Source organism: Malaclemys terrapin, chromosome 9 (genome assembly GCF_027887155.1).
Source record: "Malaclemys terrapin pileata isolate rMalTer1 chromosome 9, rMalTer1.hap1, whole genome shotgun sequence".
Lineage (NCBI taxonomy): Eukaryota > Metazoa > Chordata > Testudines > Emydidae > Malaclemys > Malaclemys terrapin.
Genome location: NC_071513.1, coordinates 4654620 through 4677387, shown reverse-complemented (window position 1 = coordinate 4677387; position 22768 = coordinate 4654620). Strand labels below are relative to the sequence as shown.

Sequence of the window (22768 nt, the reverse complement as noted above, 5' to 3'; positions counted from 1 at the left end):
CTCCGGCTGTGAGCCCTGGGGCCTTTAAATCACCCTGAAGCTACCAGCTGCAGAGGCGGCTGGGAGCCCCGGGGCTCAGGGGCAAATTAAAGGGCCTAGGGCGCCGGCCGCTGCGGAGCTCTGGGCCCTTTAAATCACCGCGGGAGCCCTGCCGCCACTACCCTGGGGCAGCAGGGCTCTGGTGGGGATTTAAAAGGCCCGGTGCTCCTGTCACTGCGGAAAGCCCTGGGCCCTTTAAAGCGCCACTGGAGCCCTGGCGGGGATTTAAAGGGCCCGGAGCTCCGGCTGTTGCGGGGAGCCCTGGGCCCTTTAAATCCCCACCACAGCTCCGGCAGTGGGGCTCGGGCGGCACTTTAAAGGGCCTGGGACTCCCCGGCCTTTAAATCCCTTCCGGGACTCCGGCAGCCGGGCTCGGGCCGGGATTTAAAGGGCCCGGAGCTCCGGCCGCTGCAGGGAGCCCCGGGCCCTTTAAATCACCGCCAGGGAAACCAGTCCAGTCCGGCACGGTGTACCGGCTCTTGCTGGTACACCGTACCGGCTTACTTTCACCTCTGTCCATATCCCTTCTGTAGTGTGGGTACCAAAACTGGATACAATACTTCAGGTGTGGCCTCAGCAGTGCAGAATAGAGGGAAATAATTACTTCCCTTGGTCTGCTGGCAATACTCCTACTAATACAGCCCAGTATGCTCTTGGCAACAAGAGCACACTGTTGACTCATATCCAGCTTCTCGTCCACTGTAATCCCCAGGTCCTTTTCTGCAGAACTGCTGCTTAGCCGGTCGGTCTCCAGCCTGTAGCGGTGTATGGGATTCTTCCAGGACTCTGCACTTGTCCTTGTTGAACCTCATCAGATTTCTTTTGGCCCAATCCTCCAATTTATCTAGGTCACTCTGGACCCTATCTCTACCCTCCAGAGTATCTACCTCTCCCCCCAGCTTAGTGTCATCTGCGAACTTGCTGAAGGTGCAATTCATCCCATCATCCAGATCACTAATAAAGATGTTGAACAAAACCGACCCCTGGGGCACTCCACCTGATACCGGCTGCCAACTAGACATCGAGCTGTTGATCACTACCCGTTGAGCCCGACAATCTAGCCAACTTTCTTTCCACCTTATAGTCCATCCATCCAATTCATACTTGTTTAACTTGCTGGCAAGAATACTGTGGGAGACCGTATCAAAAGCTTTACTAAAAAGTCAAGATATATCACACCCACTGCTGGATTCTGGAATCCTGCCGTTTGAAAAGCCAATCTAAATCTAAATCATTCATCTGTTTTACTTATATTCATTGGTGCAGAAAACCAACGGCAGGCTGTTAGCAATCTTACCGCCTGGAATGATCCATCAGGGTTACGCATTCACACAGTAGCGCTTAAGGGCCCAACTCAGAACCAAGCCCGCGCCGTGCTGGGTGCTGCACACCCAGGAAGATGCGGTCCCACCAAAAACCGTTCAGTGTTACAAAGCCAAAAGACCACCCGGGCATGTCACCAACAACAGGGGCAGGTGGGGGCAGCACAGGGAGGCCAAGGGGCACTGCCAGGCACGTGGGTCCCTAGACTGTATCTCGTTTGTTTCTGAGTCAGGGATGTTCTCCTAGGGTCAGGTGACCGCAGACAAGTGGCCCATGTACCACCAGAGGCCGGTCCCCCACAGACGAGGTGAAGCAGGTCAGTGAGACTGTCCGTAATTAGCTTGGGGGGGGGGGTGTCCGCCGGGCTCCCTCACCGCCCGGGGGGAGGGAAGAGGGTGTCAGCCCGGCCGGTTGACCCGGCCCCGGCCTGGCCCAGCGCTGGCCAGGGGCGAAGAGGCCCGCGTGGCGCGAGCCCTGGGAACCGCCCGGCCCCCCCGGGGCAGACGAACGGTCAGCGGCAGCAGCGCGAGCCGAAGCGCGCGCGCGCGGTGGGCGGGTCATGACGTCACTCGGAGAGGGGGGGCGCGAGTCCGCCACGATCCCGGCAGCCATAGCGACGACGCTTCCTGCAGTGTCGGGCGGCGGGGAGGGGGGGGCTGACAAAGGGGCTCCCCACAGGCAGCCGGCCGGCGAGCCAAGACCCGGCGGGCCCCGAGGGGTGAGTGCGGGAGCCGGGGCAGGGCCTGGGGGTTCCGCGGCTCCCCCCGGCCTGAGGCGGCGGCGGCGGGCTGCGATCCCCGCTTCTGACAGGCCGGGGGCGGCGGGGGCGGCGAGATCCCCGGCACCCGGGAGTGGGGCAGGGACGGGGGCTGCCCGCCCGAGGCAGCTCGGATCCGGGCCCCCGGGGGGGGGTGTCCTATCCCCGCGCCCCCCCGGTTGGAGCCGCGCTCCCGGGGGGCGGCTGGGCAGCGGCAGCTCCGGGCCTCGCGGGCGGGTGCAGAGGGCCGGGACCCCGGGCAGCGCTGGGTCGGGCTCTGGCCGCGGAGCCCCCCCCCCCCCCCCCGCCGTTGACAGGTCCCGGCACATCAACCTCGTCCGGCCGCTGTAAACACGCTCACGTGGAGCAGCCGCAGAGCCGCCGCGCGGGGGCGCTCCGGAGCCGGGCTGCCCCCGAGCCGGCCGCTGGCCCCCGGGGAGCCGTCCCCGTCCCCGTCCCCTCCCGGCCACGGGCACCCAGCGGGGGCCGGAGAGCAGCAGCCAGGCTGGGACGCGCCTCGCTGCCGGCTGCCACTTGCCTGGGGTGAAGGAGGAAAGGGTTGGGAGGGCACCCCAGCCGGCCCGTTCCTCGTGCAAGGGAGAGGGAATCTGAACCCCTCATCCTCAGCTCGCCCCTCCGCCGGGTTCGGCTGTTTTACTCTGTGTTCGCCCCGATCTAGGCAATCAAGAGCTGGGACGTCTCCGAAACGAAGAAGGGCAGGGCTCGAACTGGGGAGCGGGGCATCGAGGGGCGAGCTGATTATGCCATGGCTTTCCTGCTGGAACATATTTTGTAAAAGTTAGCGTGTGCCAATGCTTCCCCTTCTCGTGCCCCCGCTGAGGCATTACAGTCAGACCAACTCTTTGTCAAGGAACAATGTTAAGGACAGTGGTACACAAAGGGTTGGCCAAGATGGACTCTCTTTGTCTCATTAGTATGTTTAGGGAAAACAGATTTTTTTTCCCCCCAGCTAGCCCAACTCAAAAATCAGTTTCTTAGAGATGCTTGGATTTCTTTTTTCCTGATTGACAGCTTTACCTGACCAGGAAAAACAACAACGTACAGTATTAACATACCCAATTTCCATTTAAAAATATTGTAAGCACCACAAAAATAAGGAAATTCAGGTTGAGATTGATTTACATTATTGAAAATCCTGCATTTCCTAACTAAACCAGAATGGATCAGAAATTGTGCGCAAGTGTTATTTAGTATTTCCTTGTTTTTGTCTTTGTGACCTAGCTAATTTTATCAAAGTATAATTTGTAGCATTCATCATTTAAAATATCTTTCAAGTGAAAGAATTCCTGCAGAAACTTATAAAATTGGACACAATAAATCATGCTACTAGTATCTCATTAATATGATGTAATAAATAATACTTTGGGATTATTAGATCTCAAAGCACCTTGCAAGTATTACTTGCATTTCACAGTGCCATGTGAGGTAGGTAAATAGTAGTACAACCATTTTGGCTCCCCATCTGCAAAATATGCTTCTGAGTAGCCCCATAGATTTAAATGGGACAACATACACACTTCAGTACCTTGCTGATGAACTGAGGCCTTTAGTTAACAATCCGAGGCACAGAGAGGTTAACTAATTTGCTCAAGATCATACAATGAGTCAATGACAGGTAGAAATAGTAGAACCTAGCTGTCCTGACTTCTGATTCTGTGCTCTAATCACTAGATAACTCTCCCTCCCAAGTAATTACAGGAAGTTTAACATGTAGATTGTGTAAGTATATATTAAGGCCATCTAAAATTACCCTGATAAATAAACAAATAGAATGAGATTCCAACAGCTCATCAATTTTAATACTTAACTCTAACCTCAAACTGTATTGGATTTCTTGACAAATCTGAAAGGACAAGAATTTCTTACTGGTCTTTTAGTCTGTAATGATTCAGAAGGGACTGTGTCTTACTGTGTATATACATAATGAAAACATATCCATATCTGGATCATATTTTGGAATTTGACACAGTTTGAGTATATCAATGGGGACAACTTTTATAATAAGCATTATTTAGCTAGTACAGTGGTTTTCAACCTTTTTTCATTTGTGGACTCCTAAAAAATCTTGAATGGAGGTCAGACGCTTTTGAAAATCTTAGACATAGTCTGCAGACTACTGAGCTAGTAAACGATAGCTCCAGTGCAATGCCTTGTATGTATTACATTGTAACAAGACTTCTTAAATCAGAGATGTGCAGTTTAAAATCTCAGAAAAGTAATGTACATATTAAGGTCTTTTTAAAGATTAGCTCATTGTTCTGAATAAATTGCTTCCCCAATTTCCCCCTTTAAAAAAAAAAAAAGCCATTTGTACTCCTGAATACAAAAAAGGAGTATAGACTATGCGCAGAAACCATGGTGATGAGCTGGTTATAAGAATATGAATAGAACAGAATCTTAAATTTGAAAACTTCTTGATTTTATTTTCACTTTTTTATTAAACTAAAAAGTAGCCAAAAATCAAAGTTCTATGCTTGGAGAAATAAGTTACATTTTAGTCCAGCTTTTCTCTGCCAAGTTAAAACCTCTTGTAAAAAGGGGTTTCTAAGGGAAATGCTGGCAAAGGAGTGCTATCATGACACAAGCAGTGTACTTTTAGGTACTTTATGGAGGAAGATTCCTTTATTGAGCTGGAAAGGCATCAGTGTAGAGTAGCTGTCATACTGTATAGTCTGTTGGCAAAACAGCTAACACTGCTAAGATGATATGAGCTGTGTGCAAGAAGATCCTTGCACTTGCAGAGTCTCATTGACGTCACTGAGTCCACCTGTGTGGATTAGTTTGCAGGAAGCCTTAGGCCCTGATGCTGCAAAGATTTATGCCCATGCTTAGCTTTGTGTGTTGTTAATAGTCCCTTTGATTCTAATGAGCTTTGCAGTTATAGACCTCTTTTCTAAAGCACTTTGAAATCTACTATGAAAAGTACTCTATAAGACCTAGGTATTGTATTTATACCAGCAAACCCTTCAGTATAGATGTAGCTTATAAAAAGTGCTTTTACTAGTTTAGTTTATACTGATTCAGCAAGCATAATAAGTTATACTAGCAAAAGAGCTTTTATGCTAGTATAACTATCATCATAAAGGCTTTTGCCAGTAAAGCATTGTCACAAAAACAAGTCACGTTCCTAACTGATGTTGCTATGACGCAAAAGTCTAGTGTACACCTGCCTTGTCCTTCATATTGGTGAAAACTTACCACTTTCCATTGATACCAGTTTGAATGATAAATTTTTACCCAGCCAATAAATGACAAGTGGAAGCAAGAGCATGATGCATATGTATATTTAAAAAAACAAAGAAAAAAACATGACATTTGGAGTTGAGGTAGGATCAGGGAATCTGCAATGAATCCAATGCACGTGTTAAAATAAAAAGAAACAATAATAAAATGTAATTGAAGAATAAAGAATCACATTTTTTGGAACTTTAGTAATCCAATAAAATATTTCAAAATATCCAAAAATGTATTTTCTGTTAGTTATTCAGTAATGTAGTATGTTTAAAACAATCATTAGAAAAAAATCTTTTGTGCAGTTTAGCCAAATGCATATATGTAGATTTTATATTAATGAGAGCTTTTAGTATCTTATTTCTTATGTTCTTGAATTGCTTACTGTATATTGCACTATAATTAGCTTTTCCTAGAATTCTCTCTTCTTTTGCCTGTAAGAAATAGTTTATTTGAAAACGGTTTTGTATTCCTGTGAGCTGGCATTCTTTCAAGCTAGACCCTGATACAGTTCTTGTATGTTTGAATGAAACTGTGAATATTATTTAGCAATAGCACATTAAGATGCTCAAGTCCTACTAATTAGACTTGCTGTGCAAAATAATTGCAGAGCTTATTCATCTCTTCTGAAACAAAAAGTATTTACCAAAATTCTGAGAAGAGCACAGAATCTAAATTGCCATTTGCTGATATGTAGCCTAGTTAAAAAGTGTTTTGAAAAAGAATTAGAACATCAGTCAGGAATATCCTCATCAGGGATTTGTTATCAAAAGAATATAATTAGCATTCTAGTCTACTAGAAAGTAATCCTGGGTTCTGAAAGGAGATTGGATTTTAGGAAAAAAAGATACTGGAATAAGAACAGTTAGTCTTTGGGAAGGACAATATGCATCTACTCTTTGGAGAATTTTTAAAAATAAATGAATATATATTTAAAAAAAGTTTTTACATCTTGAACCAGAACTAAATTCTGTACATTGGGTAGAGCATGTACTAGTGATTTTAGTCCCTTTTGGATGTTTAGGTATCAAAAGCTGAAGTTTTGTGAAAATTAGCTCTGATATAAAATATTGGCACTTTGAAATGTAATTTCATGATTTAAAACAGAAAATGAGGCATTTATTTACCATCCATAGCATTAGGGCTGTGTCTGCACTAGGGAATTCTAGAAACAAAATTCCCACGGTGCAACCACCAGTTAGGCTGCACGTGAGTAAACAGGTTTAGTTGATGTGGTGGTAAAATGCTGGAAACCACTAGGAGCCTCATCTCCATGGGTGACCGCCACGTGGGATTTTAAATTAACATTGCCTAGTGTACACTCAGCCTAAGAGTCTCCAGTCAGACTCTTGGTGTCCTCCTGGGACTATTAGCCTGTAGAAAACATAGTGAAATACTATTTTAGGCCACAATCCTGCAAAGACTTAAACACCTGCATAACATCATGCACTGTGAATAGGCTTGTTCACTACAGTGGAATTACTTAGCGCATAAAGGCAAGCATCTGTATAAATATTTGCAGGATTGGGGCCTTATTTTTATCTTATAAATTACATTTGGAAGTGTGATATGAACAGGTTATGGGGTTTTGTTTTTTGTTTTGTTTGGATTGAGATTCCTGAAATGAACTTGAAAAATCTGGAGGGGGAAAAAGATATTTTGGTTACACACTGGGAAAAACAATCATTCTTAATGTCAACTTAAATAATAACTACAAATTTAGCATCCGTAAATGTGAGGAAAATTCCAAAACCTACCCTGTACTATTGAATAATGACAAATATCTTATACATCCTACTTGATTTTTAATTCACTGCTTTTACACTGAAATACTATTATGATCAGACTTCAGAGGTGCAATTAGACAAAGAATGAAGGTCTTCCTGATTCTTTTGTTCTGAATCTTTGCACTGTGACCTGGCTCTCATACAAACATGATACATAACATATCGTACTGTACCTTGGGATGTTTCAGTTAGTCCGCTGGTGTGCTGTCATGTTGACCAATATTATCTCATTGTTTCCTTGTACTCTCCTGTCTGTCTGCCTTGATCCACCTGGTGTCTCTTGTCTTATACTCAGGTTATAAGCTCTTTGCTGTCTTTTTGTTCTCTGTTTGTAGAGCCCTTAGCACAGTGGGTCCTGGTCCATGACTGAGGCACAACAGCAATACAAATAATAATACTGAAAGGAAGGCATATTCACTTACTTTATTGCAGTTTTTAAAATGGATGAAAACAAAATGTCAAAGATGAGTAGAGTTATGTTAGTTTAAACATTTTTGAAGGCACTTAAAATAATTATAAACAAGCTCAAAACCAAATGTCAAGCGCTGTATCTATGTATCATCTGCTGTATGATTCGGTTCTATCTATGGATTTGTGAAAACAAACACAATCATCATTCCATTTCCTTTCTTCTGCAGAATTGCCAAAATGCGTTGGAATTCTTAAATGACTCAAAACCAGAAGTCTGTTTGGGATACAAAATCATAAGAGCAGAAGAAGCAGCAGGAAGGATTCGGTGCCAATGCAGCAACAAAAAAGACAGCCAGAGTTAGTGGAAGGAAATCTTCCTGTTTTTGTGTTTCCTACGGAGCTTATATTTTATGCAGATGACCAGTCAACACACAAACAGGTGTTGACTCTATATAACCCCTATGAGTTTGCCTTAAAATTCAAAGGTGGGTTTCTTAGGTTCAGTTTAATTTAAGGTTTCCTTTATCAGTCTACCTGTAGTTTATATAACAAACATAAGTTATGAAAACTATCGTGTTATGCAAAAATTCAGATTTGTCTTTTACCACCCTCTGTTTGTTTATTAAAATTTGTATTGCTGCTAGTTTATACCATGTAACCACCAGTGTCCTTTTCATTTCAGTTCTTTGTACAACTCCAAATAAATATGTTGTTGTCGATGCTGCAGGTGCAGTGAAGCCTCAGTGTTGTGTTGATATGTAAGTAAAAATAGCTCCGTTCTCCTTAACTGTTGAAGATTTGAATAACTACATCAGCTAATTGTATGTCTAAACCTCAGCTAGTATTTAAAAGGCACATTTTAAACTACACATCAGAAAATGTTAACCTCTAGTCCTACTACATCATTCACATTTTGTTAAACATTAAGATATCTTAGTGCTTACGCAAGTTGCTTGGTAATTCTAAATTAGCCAGAGAAAATTAAATACTTTACTATATAAAGTAAATTCCTGCTTTAATCTGGTAAAACCTGCTATATACCTCTACCCCGATATAACACGAATTCGGATATAACGCGGTAAAGCAGCACTCTGGCGGGGCGGGGCTGCACACTCTGGCCGATGAAAGCAAGTTCGATATAACGCGGTTTCACCTATAACACAGTAAGATTTTTTGGCTCCTGAGGACAGCGTTCTATCGGGCTAGAGGTGTATTAATGAGTAGAGACACATTGTGTGCTGCTAAATTTTATGAATTAGCAAGAAAAGTCAACAAACAGTGAATCAAGGACACTGAATCACAAAATGTAAGTTGTAAAATTATTTTGGCAAGTGTACAGTACTCGTTTAACAATCTCATAGTTCTGCGTTCTCTTGGCTCTTTCCCCCGTTTTTGTACTTTATGGCAGGGGCATTGGATAGGTGCCCCTTTTTACTTGTGTAAATATGAATAAACAATAGAGTGCTAATAAATAGATCCTATGGTATAGTTTTAAAAGTAAGTCGTACTAATATGAAGCACCCTAGAATACTTTGCTATAATGTAAGGTTTTTTTGCTAAGATGGGTGAGATCACCAGGCTTGATTTTTGGGGTGAGAATTATTTGCAGATTGGCAAAGTGAGAATCTGTGAAATTCTAATATGCATGCTTTCCATGGGCCATATAACGTAGTGAGTATACTTCTGCTGCCCTGTTCAGTGAAGATACTCTTGCCTACCATTTTTTTAATCTCTCTTCTCCTTCCTTGACCCCAACTCACTCGCAGAGAAGGACTGATGCGCAGTTAAGTGTTACCTTCGAAATCCCCAAATGTTAAATAAGGCTTCTGGTTTTTTGCTTTAACCATGATTTATCAGTAGTGACTGCTGTAATTCAGAGCAGAAAAAATTGGTAAATATTCATTTAATTCAAAATAGCCTGACATGTTTCAGCTTCTGTAAGTTAGCTTCATGCTGATCTACATGACTTCAAGGCTGCAGTGTGTGTCTCATGAGCATGAAGTATCCAAAATAAATAAATAAAAAGAAAAAGAAAATTGGGTTTTCTGATTAAACATTTATTTACCCCAAAAAGCATTCTTTATATTTTCTGGCCAATAAATGCCATTAACGAAAGACCTACTTGTAATGAACTTTTGGTTCTCTGCAAAGCAAATGACACTACTCTGATATGAGGCACCAATCTGGTACTGTGGCACTGGCCTCATCAGGAGTGATTGGGAATTTCAAGGGAGTAGCCAACTAGCACTTCCCATTAAAAAGCATCAGTGGGTAGGGATAGCAATCCTGTTAAAGGCACAAAAATGATCAACACATACCAGTGCATGGAATGTTTCTATTACTGTAATTCAGTGAGTCATTCTGGTCTCTATCTGATCTTTATGGAATTTTGATTGATTATCTTTGGGTCCATCTCAGAAAATATTAGTTTCCTTAGTTAGGTCTCCAAGAATATTTTTTCAGCAGCAAATACCCGACCCCGTTTTGGGGGATGTTGTCTCAGTATGGGTAACGTTCTTGGAACTATGTTTATTGCTGTAAGGTTAGGATATGAACTGTATTGTATACATATGGCCCTTTGCCAGATAAACCAATATTCTACAGCGCTTCTAATTATGCAGTGCTCTCCAGTAAGAAACAGGAGAATGTATCTGTTTATATGGGTCTGTAGAGAAACATCTATTTGCTTGACAGTAACTGTGTATGCTCAAACAGAATCTTTACGTAATGCTGTGCTAATACTGATGCATAGAAGCATGGTACTAACAATAGAAAAGAATTTAAAGCAACACAAGAAGTCTTAAAATAAAAATCAAAGGCTTGAAGCTGCAGCTCTGACATGAGCAAAAGTGCATACCCGAGAAGGACTGCAGGGTCAAACCTTTGTTGCTCAGTGATCTACTCAAGACAGAGCCCACTCTTCACCAAGTGGCAGTTGCCTAGCCACAGGTGAAATAAATTTACTTGATGAAACTCCATCATGGCCAATCTCATTTGCTTCTGAGGTTACGAAGAAGCTCCTATGTTCAGTAAGCATATGGTTTACAGGCTGATGTATTTCAAACCTCTGTCATTCTCTGTTCCCTTTTGAAAGCCCTGCTTAAACTACATGTTAATTTTAGGCATACCCACAAAGGCTTGTTATTAAAATACTAGGTATCTTAATGTGATCACAAAATCCAGTTTCTTAAAATTCAGTCCAAAATGCAGACATCATGGAGGTTTGTGCAGTAGTAGAATGGTGAAGTGACAAGTTTCCTGGAACAGTGTTAAAATGGCACTACCCAATGCCAGTGTAGTTAGAAACCTTTATTCTTAGGAGTTTGCAGCTTGCTCTGGGCTGAAACTTGTCAGACTGCACATTTCCTGAAGCTAACTGGCTTAAATATGGATTTTCTCTTAGTAGCACTTAAGATCTCTCAAAAGGTTTTTATGGTCATTCAAGTAAATAATTTGCATTTTGGACAAAAATAGTTACAATACCCATTATGATGGCTAAATATTGTGGGATTTTAAAACGAAGTACACATGCATTTTTATAATTATTTATAGGTACAGTGAAGACCCAAATAACGGGGGTAGCCGTGTTAGTCTGTATCCACAAAAACAACAAGGAGTCCGGTGGCACCGTAAAGATTTACAGATTTATTTGCATCTGAAGAAGTGGGTTTTTACCCATGAAAGCTTATGCCCAAATAAATCTGTTCGTCTTTAAGGTGCCACCAGACTCCTCGTTGTTTTAGTGAAGACCCAAGTGAACAAACTGCTGTTCGTAGAAGAAAGGTACGGAAGAGATTTAGTTAAGCTTTGCTCTTTATGGGTCCTGTGTGAGACTTGACATGAAGTACTATAGAACTGCATCATTTTGGGTGTTCAGATAGTGGTCGTGGGCATAATGTAAGTATCCTGACCCCCGCCTTGCAGTTGAAACCATGCAGATGAATCTCTTGAAAGGGGCTCTGCATAGATGCAGGGGTCTACCCATACAAGTCAGTTGCAGGTTTCTCAACAGAATGTAAGAGATATATCCACAGAGCAGTGAAAAGATCTGCGAAATTTAACTACGTATCTAGCTGAAACTCTTAGAGTGATTGGGTTTTGCTTTTGAAGATGCCCCTAATACTTTTGTGATTGTGAATATAATTATTTTAGCTTCTAAAAGAATTGCATAATTTTTTTTTTTTTTTTAAATCTACAGTGTGATTCGTCACAGAGACGTTCGGGCTTGTCACTATGGCGTGATAGACAAATTCCGTCTCCAAGTGTCTGAACAAAGCCAGAGGAAAGCATTAGGGCGGAAAGAAGTCATTGCTACACTACTTCCATCTGCAAAAGAGCAACAGCAAAAGGAAGAAGAGGAAAAAAGAATAAAAGAACACCTGGCTGAAAGTGTCTTTTTTGAGCAGACTTTGTGTCAACCAGGTAGTTAAAGTCTTACCTAGCCCTCTTCTAGAACAAACCGTTTGGTACAGCTGAAATGACTGGAAAGAGGTTACACTATAAGGAAGATAGTCTAAATTAACTCCATTTTTACTTTCTTGTAAGAGTACACTGGTTATTGTTAAGAGTGGTTATGGTGCTCGAGAGCCCACGCTATTGCTCTCTTGCTTATGTCCTCTTTAGTCAAATGAGAGAGCTATAAACTACCATTTGCCCCTAAAGTTACATGGGCTATCCGAGTTTTGTTCATTTGCGTAATGTGTCTTTTAAGGGTCCAATCCTACTACACAAGCAAATTCCAACTGACTTCAGCAGGAGATGTGGCTACAAAAGGATTGCAGGACCATGCCCTTGGAGACTAATTTGTTCTCTCAAAGTGTGTCTCCACATGTATTTTTGTCTGTCTCAGAACTTTAATCCTCCACCTCCTGACCAGCAGCAGATACAGTCAGACACTTTCCACACGTGGCACTTCTTGTGTGCCATGTTTTTACCTCTGAAATGTACAGAAAAGGGGAGTTACAAATATCTGCTATGCACGTGCACTAGTATAGAGAGTAGGTGATGTAACAGCAGCCATGGCTGAAGCATGAGCTCTTGCAAAGTAGGGGTGGCAGGGCGAGAAGGCTTGTTAACTCATTGATTGTTTTGTTGTCTTCTAAGTCCAACATTTAGGCACCACTGGCTTGCACAAAAGCCCTGCACAGCTGCCACCTAACCCTGTAGAGGTGTCTAGAATCCCATGGCTCCTATGTTTCCACCATTAAAGTACTGACACTGCCCAGCAGCTGCGTGCCTAACTCACCTGTGCCCCAGCAGGATTCACAAAATAGGGATTCCCCTGCCTCTCTTGCCTTCAGGGCCTAATCTGATAGGTGTGCTTCAGGCAGTGGTTCTCAACCAGGGGTACACGTACCCCTGGGGGTATGCAGAGGTCTTTGAGGGGGTACATCAACTCATCTAGATATTTGCCTAGTTTTCAAACAGGCTACATAAAAAGCACTAGCGAAGACAGTACAAACTAAAATTTCATACAGACAAAATGAGACAGTCAGCAATTTTTCAGTAACAATGTGCTGTGACACTTTTGTATTTTTATGTCTAATTTTGTAAGCAAGTAGTTTAAGTCAGATAAAATTTGGGGTACACAATACAAATCAGACTCCTAAAAGGGGTACAGTAGTCTGGAAAGGTTGAGAACCACTGGCTTGGGGCATGTCTAAACCCACACAAAATGGTGAGGGTAGGGTCCCCCTTATAACCTTTATCCCAGTGGTTAGAGTGCTCAGGATGTGGGAGACCTGGATTCAAGTTCTCCCCACATGATATGGAGCAGGGATTTGAACTTGGGTCTCCCACTTTCCAAGAGAATTCCATAATCACTCTGCTATGGGGCAGATCTCTCCTATAGAAGCTGCCCACTTTGTATAATTAACTATACAGTGGCCCAGAGAGAGAATGACTAAGTCCCGCTTGTGAATCCCACCCTACATAACTTTGCATAGAATTATAGCAGTGTAGGACTGGAAGGGACCTCAACAGGTCATCTAGTCCAGTCCCCTGCACTCATGACAGGACTAAATATTATCTAGACCATTCCTAACAGGTATTTGTCTAACCTGCTCTTAAAAATCTCCAGTGATGGAGATTCCACAACCTCCCTAAGTAATTTTATTCCAGTGCTTAACCACCCTGACAGTTAGGAAGTTTTTCCTAATGTCCAGCTTAAGCGACCCTTGCTGCAATTTAAGCCCATTGCTTCTCGTCCTATCTTCAGAGGTTAATGAGAACAATTTTTCACCCTCCTTCTTGCAACAACCTTTTATGTAATTGAAAACTATTGTCATGTCTCTCCTCTTCTCCAGACTAAACAAACCCAATTTTTTCAATCTTTCTTCATAGTTCATGTTTTCTAGACCTTTTCATTGCTCTCCTCTGGACATTCTCCAGTTTGTCCACATCTTTTCTGAAATGTGATGCATGAGAGAATTCCTCTTGTTAAAACAAAAGAGTGACCAACTGTCTCTACATGATGTAAGTCCCAAATTGGCAGGGGACAGCTCTGCTCTTTAGTGGAATGTATCTTCGTACAATTTTTAAAAAAGATATTGTAACCATGAGTGTTCCCACTTGATAGTTTAAAAAAAACAAAAACAAAAAAACAAAAAAAAACAGGTTTAGGTCTGATCCCAAAAACCCAATGTTGAGTTTCCATTGACTTCAATGGGATTTGAATCAGACACATACATGATCTCTTATGCCTCAGGTTATAAATCAACCACTAATTGACGGAGATTGGGAAGAAACTTTGCTGTGGTCAGGCTATTTCATTACAGGATTCCTTGTGCCTTCCTCTGAAGCATCTGGTACAGGCCACTGTTTGAAACCGAATATTAGATTATATGGACCAGTGAGCTGATGCAATATGGCATGCCGGTGCATAAGAATCTAGTTTGTTACCATACCATATTTGCTAACAAGAATGGAGCAGACAGAGCAAAGGAACAGTATAATGAGTATGCAAACTAAGAACATCTGATTGGTAGGGTTAAAAGGGGACCAGCATTGCTGGCATGCCTCTGAGAACTGCAAAATCAGTTTAGAAAACAGGAGCCATTTTCATGTATGTTTTGAATCCATACTTCAAAAACCTAGGTATAAACCTTGGCTAAATGCTAATGGCTCTAAAGATTCTGCATGAAGATCTTTCAGACTCCAACATACCAGTAACTCGTTAAAAAAAAAGGGGGGGAGGGGTAATCCAAGGTGTTTCTAGAGCCTTTGAACAGTTACCTACTGTACTACAACCAGTAAGATGTGCTAAGAATAGGGTTCTATCCTTGTCTGCATTCTCTTCTTTTGGCACCATTGGACCTTGTGTGTTGTTAGAAAATGGGCTCTAGTGGCCGAATCACTGCCCCCTACTGGATCAGTGGTGTTAGACAGCCATAGTGCAGGTGCAGGTCCATCAGGAGGAGGAAGACGGTGCTGGGATTTTAGTTTAAAATCCAAACCTTTTATGCAGGAGAGGGGCTCTTCTACCCTGAGCACTGAAAAGGGACAGTTGTCAGGGATCCTGCCCATTTAGGGTTGGGGGGCTTCTTTAAGCTGGCACGTGCCAATTCTACTCTTCTCCCTTGATCGCAGTTGAGAAGGGGGGAACTTTTTTGGCCGAAGGGAGCCTGCTGCCTATTCCTGGCTGAGCTCTGTTCTGGAGCTGTAAATAAAGGGAGACTTCTTCAGGCTGTGCCGCCCCTTTAAAAATTCTTCCCTTGCTGCCTGTGGAAGAGCCTGTGCCCTAATAAGCCAGGGAATGGAGTTGGTGTGCTTGGCACATCCCCAAGCATTGCTGAAACATCCCATTGCCATGTCTATAGTAATGAGCTGTCAGACTCCAGCGCCGGGGAAGGGATGGGCTTGGGCAGCGCTGTGAAGCCACATTCCAAGTGTCTGCCTCAGACCAGGGAGCAGCCCCACAGCTGTAGAACAGGGGGTGCTCGGGGAGTCTTAGCCCTTAGGGCCCCTGAACACAACTGAGCAATACGGCACGAAGAATACCCTGAAGGTGCAGCAGTAAAATTCAGTATAATCCACCAACAGCAAGCTGGGCAGCTTCCAAGCTCCAACCCTCCCCCCCCTTTCAGCACTTTCCCACCCAGAAATGCCTGGGGAAAAGATGAGTTTGCAATGTACCCTGAAGGCAATTGATCCAGGACCAAGTGGGGGGGTGAATTCGAACGCTGCAGAGCCCTCGCTGAGAACGTCCAGCCAACAGACCCTTCTTGCTTATACCAACATGGCTGCAGCTCAAGGGCTTCTGCTGGTCTCCGACATAGTAGCACACAGAGAGAGGCAGTCTCTCAGTGCCGAAAACATTTAGGGCATTGTAAGTCAATATCAGCACCTTAAACTTCATCCAGAAACCAATAGGCAGCCAGTACAGATCACGGTGTGCTGGTTTAATGTGTTTGAAGTAAGGTACTTCACTTACCACGTGTGTGCTGCATTCTGCGCCAGCCTGCGTTTCTGGACGGCTTTAAAGTGTAGCTCCATGTAGCGCATATTGCAAACATCGGTGAGAATTGCAAGGTCCTCACCTGAAAGAAATAGTCACAACCTCCTGGCTATATGTAAACGATTAAAAAAAAATGACCTGGCCATTTCTGCTTCCTCGTCTTCTCTGGTATGTCTAGATGAGTGGAAACAGTGGTGTTTTCTCTAAGAATGTGTTAGCTAGCCTATTCTACAGCTCTAGTGCAGACCTGTGAGCTGGTCAAGTTGAAGCCTAGGGGAAGCTAATCCAGGCAGGTTCAATTTGCCAACTAGCAGATGCTAATTGCAATTTGGTGCACTAGAGTTTTAGGTGGTGCGTGTTAGCTAGCCCCTTTCGTCCTAGCCAAGACCAACTTCTGCTTGCAGCCGGGAGTCCAACCAGTTCTGTACATTTGGATCCCAGTTATTTATTTATGCCTTTCCCTTTAAACTGATATGGGTTTTGAATAATTTTATATTCAATGACAATTTCTTTAATTCACTGTTACAATGAAAATGTAAGATTTTTTTTTCCGTGAGGGGAGAGCATGCTTGTAAGCCATATCTGGAGGTGTACCTGATTTTGTTAGCTTAGAATCTGCATATTAATTGATTGCTCAAGCAATACTTGACATTTGACTTAGTTTTCTGGTACTTAGCTTCTGGGCAGTACAAAATGATTAAAGTGAGGCAGACATCTGAGGTTCTTACCATAATCAAGCATCACTTTCACTGGTAATGTGAAGAGTTATCAAGGTTGTCATAAAAGGAGCTTAACAAAACATAATATTTACAGTTCCTCTGAGGGAAGAGAGGTGTTGTAGAAAACCTACCTAACCTAGATTGCTTCCATAGAACGCGAGGGATAGTGTTTATTCCTTTGTCTTAATCCATAAGAAAGCCTTATTATTGAGTTATTTTCCGGATTTTTTTTTCAGGGAGATAGCATCTTTGTATCACCCTATATAAATAATAAATTCATTGTACCTTTGTCTCCAAGTCTGTAAATTGGGCCACAGAACTGCAATCTTACCTGTGATATTAATCCAGCATCATTCACTAAAAAGAAACTACATAGTGTCCCACTGTTGAAAGGTTTTATTAGTATGTTCGAGTTAAATGTGCTACAGAGATAGCCGTGAACATGTGGTGCAGGTCATCCCCTTATATTACAACATGTGTTTTGTTTATACTACACATTTTTCAGGAACAACTGTAAAATGTTTTAGGAGGAATTTTTAAGAATATTTTGGTATTATTTTTCCTCACTCCAAGTCTGTAAGCCAGGCTGCCTTCTCCCCATGAGCCTAACTCTACAGGCATCAAGAGGAGAGAGGATCATAAGCAACAACATTTTCTAAAGCATGTCCAAAACAGCTCTTCTGTAATCATCATGTTGTGATTACGTTGAGATCCGAATATACCAGCGCTGGAAACAAATGCCTTACATCAGTGGCCTGTGTGGATTCCCAGTCTCCAGCGATATCATGGGCTGTTAGACCATAATCGTGCCATGGGATCAAAGACCCTGCACCTCCCAGTAGCGTGAGTTCAGCACTGGAGATAGGGAAAAGAAGGAAACGTGTTCGTAATTGTCTTCCTTTACGAAAAAGGATGTTTGAAAGTGGGCTGGTGATTTGAAATGTTAAAATGAATCCCAGCAGAGTTGGAGAAATGGGCAGCGTGTAGATGAGGTCACCATAGGGGCATGACAAAGGCAACGTCTCACACACGTGCACTATGAATGTTTTTCCAGAACATTTAACGTTGAAGTGCTGCAGACTTTCATTGCAATGAATGCCATTTTATTTTTCAGAAAACAGATCTGCCTCGTCGGGACCTAGTTTACTAACAGTCTTCCTGGGGATAGTATGCATTGGAGCACTAATGCTACCGACACTGGGGGAAGTGGAATCCTTGGTGCCTCTCTACCTCCATTTAAGTGTGAATCAAAAGTTAGTAGCTGCTTATGTTTTAGGTAAGTGTTTTGAAAAGGATTTTTTAAACAGCTTTTTTCCAGTCTCTACTGGAGTCAGTGTCGATCAAAGGAACTTCTGTGAAATTCACTACTGGCTTGATGAGAAGATGTACTTTCATGTCTCGGGGCCAGGGTCAAGACTAATTTCATTCGGTTCCATCTCCACTTGTACTTAACATAGAAGGTCACAGTAGTACTCGCTGGTGTTGAGACGGAAGCCCTCACCATTAGCAATGTAAGTGTTCTGGACAAGTGTCTTATTTGACCCTCAGAACAGGAACCTAGTGTATAGGCGTCGACTCCACCTCATTTGTCAAAGAAAGCTATTGGAATACATTGCTGTTTCCTATGGATTATTTGCCAGGACTTGTACACTGTAAAATTGTAGTTCAGTCATCTTATCTATTGATATTGGAAATTCCTTCTCTTCATCCCCTCTAACCTAGAAGAGATCTAATGTGAAGAGCTGTCTCCCTTTTACCCTAGCTTTTAGTAATGAGAAACAGAACTGCACTTAAAGGGTGAATGGACAGGGACAACGCCTGTGTCTGATTCCCAAACCTGTGACTTGCTCCTTAAAATGGCAGGAGTGAGAAGGCAGCCCCTTATCTCATGGAGAAAGCACCTTGTGTTACTCATCAGCAACCAATGCTGACTTAAAGGAAGGTAGCATTGGACTTGCTCTCTGCTTTCCTATTGCCTGGCCGAGATCAGGACTAAAACGAGAATGAGAAGCCTGAAACTTAGGCTAGATCTGATTGAGGTGATGCTAGTGGGATGGTTGCTTGTCCAAAGTGTACATCTGTTGCCACAGAGAGAGGATGGTGCATCTTCTCTTCTCAGGCTTATACCTGTAGTAACTAGGTGGGTTGGTGGGAAAGAGAAAAGCGTCTTTGCTTTTAGGTCATAGTCACTTTTTTTAGTTAAATGCTTTACATGGTCCCCTGACACATGGCATAAGTGGCCATTATGCACTATTTAATAAACCCAGTATTTGGTGTTGTGAAATGAGTTAGTAGATAAGCTCAGGTTCTCGCCAATTCTGGAAGTCATAACTTTCTATGCTAGTGCCTGCTAGAGGGTATGTTTACACTAGAAACATAAGTCGACCTATATTAGGTTGACTTACAGCCACCACAGTAATTACTGTGTCCACACTACCCTCCTTGGGTCGGTGGTGCACGTCCTCACCAGAGCACTTCCATGGACATAAGAGGGGCAGTGTGTGGAGCTGAGAGCCCGGTCTCTCAGCTCCGCTGGCAGCTCCTGCTGGGCTCCCGGCAGGTTGCCCCACCCCTCCACTCCCCGTTCCATGCCAGGAGCGGGGAGGAAGCTGCCTTGGGCCCCTCAGGAAGCCATGAAATTGATAAGGCTGCTGGGCTTCCAGCAGGGAGTGGGGTCCAGCCACCCAGCTCTCCAGGGAAGTGTGAGAGCAGCTGGATTCTAGCTGCCTGGTTTTCTTGACAATTTCATGGCTCCTGCCAACAGCCAGTGTAAGGAATGCAGTGTCTACACAGACACTGCGTTGCCCTAACGACACCGACATAAGCCCTACGCCTCTCGAGGAGGTGGAGTTCTTTTGTCGTGTAGTAGGGCACTTACATCGGCAGGAGCAAGACTGTAGTGTAGACACTGACATCATTAGGTCAACATAAGCTGCCTTACGTCAGCGTAACTGTGTAGCGTAGACCAGACCATAGTCTGAAGAACAAGTTGAGGTTTGTGAATGGTTGAAGTGCTTATCAAAGGGAAAGTACTCCTGCAACTGTGCTCCATGAATTATCAATCCTGGACTTCTTAAATAGAACCCGCAACTTAGGACATTGGATGGCAGCAGCAGGCCAACACCAGCACATTGTGACCGATCTGCATTCAGGCGGACTACTGTGCAGGTGCAGAGTTTTAACCTCCTTTGATACTTTCACCGGAGCAAGGGGTTTTTTAAGCTATTGGTTAACTAATTTTAACCCCTGGATGATGTGAAACTCTCAATGTTCAGCAAATTTTCCTATGACCATAGAGTAATCTCAGAGTTACCTGGACTTCCACTTTAAAGATGTGCTGAGGCAGAGGATATGAGCATTCCAGCGGAAGTATAGTTTTTGGTTCATGGAGCACGACTTTACTTGCAGCTCTGTGTTTAGCTGCCTTTGGACTCCGCTCGCTCCACCATCTGTCAGTTACTACTGAACAATTACAGGGCTCACCAAGTGCAGCATTAGGTGCTCTGCGCTTGCAGGTCTGGACTCGAATATATTATCTGTTTCAGAACCTGGGCTAGTCAGACAAGTAGGGTCAAGCAAACCAAGTCAAACAAAATCTGCCAAACGGGGTAGGTTCATTTCAGGTTTAAGTGTAGTGTCAGCAGTTCAGCGTTAATACCGGGAGCAGTTGAAGGTTGCATGATTAGTGCTAGAGAACCTATTTGTAAAAAAGCAAGTTTGACACTTCTCTTAAATCTGCTCCCCGCTGATAGGGGAAGGCCTTTGGCAGTGGAGGTAGCGATAGATACAAGCGCAACAGTGCCAAACACATTTAGGCACCTCCCCGTTGACTGTCGCTCTGCTGCTGGTTGCACACTCTGATGGGTGCTGGGGACGAGTCTGAGGGAACTTCCTGCACTGTGTGAGTGATGACAGGAAGTCAAGCTGCCCACATAACTGTCTACAAACAAAGGTGCTGTTAAATGCACTGAGCTGAAATGAAAACAAGGTTTCAGTTACTTAGTTTAGGTGGTGCCAGCAATATTTATATTAGAAAAGCACCTAAAGGCCTCAACCAAGATCAGTGCCTCATTGTCCTAAGTACTGCACATGCAGAGTAAGACAGTCCCTGCACAGACTCTAACTAGCAACAATAGGTTAGTTTCCAGACAATCTGATCCATAATTGTTCACTGAACGTGCATCGCTTCTGGCACTGAAGTCTCTGGATCTGTTCAGACTGGATGATCTAGACATGATTAGTTCTTTAGAACTAACATTTTAAACAAACATTGATTCTGATTAAGCCAAACTTTTGTTGAGTAATATTTGAAAGTTATTCCTATAAAATATTTTAAGTGAAATATGTAAAATTTCACACTGTAGATTTATGCACTCTTATCTTGTTTTCTGGCCTGTGACAGGCAACTGTTAGACCTCTACTTTGAATGTTTTATTCAGTTAAACTAAACTGTTTTTCATTTCTCATCTTTCAGGTCTCATCACCATGGTTATCTTGAGGACATGAGTAATGACTTAGTTAGATGTAAAAAAAAGAACCCCAATCTTATCTTACTATATATTTACATCATGAATGTGGACTGCCTTTTACTCTCATGTGACGTATTAAGATGCTAGCAAAGCTATTCAGTGATTTAAAATACTTTCAAAAGTGTAATATATTTTAACTATGTATAACTATAAATAAACGACAAGACTCTTAGGTGCTTCTGTTACAGCTATGGAATGTTTAGTGATATCTGTGAAATTATTTTGAAGAAACTTTTATATCTACATCTACTGTACAAAACATATTAAAGCAACATTTGTTATTTTAAATCCATGTTCACATCAGTGTTTGATCACTATAAAAGCAAATTATTCATTCAGAAAGGTTCATTTGTTTATTCCATTGCTGTAAGTACAGAGGTTACTACATAACATTTTATGTATAAATACCAGCATGATCAGAATTTACGTAAGGCTTGTCATTTAAGATGAAATTTGAAATTCCATCACTAAAAACTATGAAATAAATACATTAAGTTTAGATGGAGAAGTAATTCATTCTCAATTCCTGACATCCACAACAAGTATATGGGGTATAAGTTCTTCTTAACTGTGGAATCAGTTATAGACATTTTTGCATCATAACTGTAAATCAAAACTTTTGTAATTAATTTTTTATAAATACATGTAACATACAAATGTAGCAAGATATTTAAGTGTAGATACATAACATCCAGCAAGAGAAAATTCACATATTCAGGATTCCCACTTTAAAATAGTACGGAAATAAACCTTGTCACTACGTTGGTAGTGACCTGAATATGTATAGCAACATAGCCAAGGTCCTCTATAGATACGTGTTAGACAAATATACTTGATTTTTGTTTTGCAAGAAACTGAAGTTCAGCTTTGATTTTTATAGTTTGTAAGAATTTATACATGTCTGTTTTGTCTCATGCTGGAAAAGAAACAAGTTCTCTCTTTGACCTCCAAATATCATCTGTCTACTTTGGAAAAAAAGCTGAATGTTCCCTACCTAGGGCCCAGTATGACTCTGCTTGGTTCTTTCACAAAAATCTTACATTGGTTATTTATGAAAGGTCTATATACCATACCTTGAGCTGTGTAAACTAACATTTTGGAAATTAAACCTTCTTTTCCCCCGCATATAATGGGTTACCTCTCGGGTTATGTATAGAGGGGGCAGGAAAAGACCATGTAGAGATGAAAAGTTATTTAAAAGTGATTGCACAAAAGATGGTGAAGTTGACGTACTTAGGTGAGAGCTGCCCTGGATATTAATTTACATAATGAGTCTTCATAGGAATAGTCAATAATAATGTTATTACTTTAGCTTAACTTCAAGGGGAGCTGAGGGCATGTACCATCCTGAAATAACAGATACGTGGGACTGCAGTAGGTCATCTAGTCCAGTCCCCTCCACTGATGCAGGACTAAATATTATCTAGGTCAGTGATACTCAGTGGTTCAGGAGCCAAATTAGTAATCAGCATCACCCAAAAGAGCTACAGTGGCAT

General features: G+C 42.6%; 1 protein-coding gene across 1 annotated transcript; it reads left to right on the top strand.

The window, feature by feature from the left end:
- Positions 1 to 1971: 1971 nt before the first annotated feature.
- On the top strand, positions 1972 to 22271 carry MOSPD1 (motile sperm domain containing 1). The gene is made up of 6 exons (XM_054040182.1): positions 1972 to 2080; positions 7797 to 8054; positions 8252 to 8327; positions 11768 to 11991; positions 17858 to 18019; positions 21218 to 22271. Exons 2-6 carry the CDS (start codon positions 7901 to 7903, stop codon positions 21247 to 21249), a joined length of 648 nt encoding a protein of 215 aa, XP_053896157.1. The 5' UTR covers positions 1972 to 2080; positions 7797 to 7900; the 3' UTR covers positions 21250 to 22271.
- Positions 22272 to 22768: the final 497 nt, after the last annotated feature.